The 1,715-nt window shown below is 41.5% G+C and overlaps 1 protein-coding gene across 1 annotated transcript in view; it reads right to left on the minus strand.

The window, feature by feature from the left end:
• The window catches only part of LOC101311276 (TMV resistance protein N-like), a 6,205-nt gene extending 5,531 nt beyond the window's left edge, over positions 1-674 (minus strand). Inside the window, exon 1 of the mRNA XM_004298551.1 lies at positions 41-674. Coding sequence (XP_004298599.1) covers positions 41-542 — 502 coding nt within the window. The 5' untranslated portion in view covers positions 543-674. The remainder of the gene's footprint in view (positions 1-40) is intronic.
• Positions 675-1,715: the final 1,041 nt, after the last annotated feature.

Consider the following 1,715-nt stretch of genomic DNA (forward strand, 5'->3'; position numbering starts at 1 on the left):
GTGTATATATATATATATATATATATACACACACAGACACACACATACCTTGAGCTGTTGAAGACAAAACCAGCTTTCTCGCCTACTCTGGTCATGGCAGTCCTCCATCCAGAGACCATGGCGCTATCAAACACCTGCTCATGTCGTCTGAAGTGCTCCTCAAACGGTCCGGTTTGCCGCCGAACTTCGGAGGGATCCACTTTGTAAAACAGAGGCAGAATCAGTCTCCTTCTGCCCTCGCAAATCTTAGCAAGCTCTTTGAGACACCACCTTGAGTCGGCATATCTCGGCGACAGGACGATGATGGCCGCCGCCGAGTCCTCGATAGCTTCCAGTAGAGTCGGGCCGATGTCGTCCCCGCGGTCCAAACCGTCGTTGTCTAGGAAAACCCGTACGCCGTGTCGTTGGAGCGCCTCGTAGAGATTCTTGGTGATCGTTTCCCGGGTGTCCTCGCCTCTGAAGCTTAAGAACACGTCCCAGCGCAGCCGGAAACCGCCGACATGGGGAAGAGTTGACGAAACGTTGTCGTCGTCATCCGCCATTATTTTGGCTCAAGCAGCTTGAGCTAGTTAATTATATGTTCATTAAGAATTATATGCCATGCATTGTTAAAGGGCGCGCAAGAAGACTTTGGAGATCGACTCAATCGTTACAAAATGAAATGAACTCACTGTGTTGAGCTTCAGTGTGTTCACCAACCTGGCCAATATTAAGAGCTGTGAAAATTTAATGTTGAGTGAGCTGCTTCATTCAACTCATTAATGTAGTGGAGCAGCAAATCTGGACTACTAGAGACATGATCTCTACTGCATTAATGTAGTGGCATTACTTGACTTTTGTATCATCTGTCATACATAGCTCTTAGCTCTATTATTGTATTACCTTTCACACTTGGCGATAGGTAATTGTACTGCTATATATATCCTTCAGTTTGGAGAAGAATACATCTGGGAATTATACCATAGACCTATTCTTGACATGTAAAAACATTCCACTCTGCCATTTTTTGTTTTTTCAGTTTACCATTGCACCAAATTTCAAGAATTTCAATTCTTGATCTTCCCTAATTAACAATTTCATAGATAAAATCGGCTCAATCATGCATGTAGGTATTACTTGTTTACACCTGACAAAGAATCAATGAACTTAGGGCATGTTTATTAACCTGGAATAAAATTAAGAGTGGTGTAATTGATTCCAGAATGGGTGAATTCCGACGTTTACTAACATGTCAAGGTATTGGAATAGATGTGGGTCCCACTTACTTATCAGGAATCGATTCCTGATGAAACCCAAAATACTCAAGGGGGGAGATGGGTATCAGAATCAAGGTAATGGAATCAACTTTTTCTCCCTAAAATATCCTCACATAATTATAATATTTCTAAATTACCCAATCCTAAATTATATATATTATATTTTAGGGCCAATTACATATAAGTCCACTTTGAGACATTTTTTCCCACATAGATCCACCCCAACATTTTTACCCACATAAGTCCACCCAAGTCTAAATAAAGTTTTGTATTAAGTATTAAAGTTCAACATAATTACAGACTGCCATCCAACAAAAAAATTAGATTTTCTCCTTTATATTTACAAGAATGCCACTAGTATAAAAAGTCAACAACCACTCTCATTTCGGAACAGTCTCCGGCGGACCTCCGACGAGATTTCCAACGGACCTCCGGCGAGGTTTCCGGCGAAGTTTCCGG

Source organism: Fragaria vesca, linkage group LG4 (assembly GCF_000184155.1).
Source record: "Fragaria vesca subsp. vesca linkage group LG4, FraVesHawaii_1.0, whole genome shotgun sequence".
Classification (NCBI taxonomy): domain Eukaryota; kingdom Viridiplantae; phylum Streptophyta; class Magnoliopsida; order Rosales; family Rosaceae; genus Fragaria; species Fragaria vesca.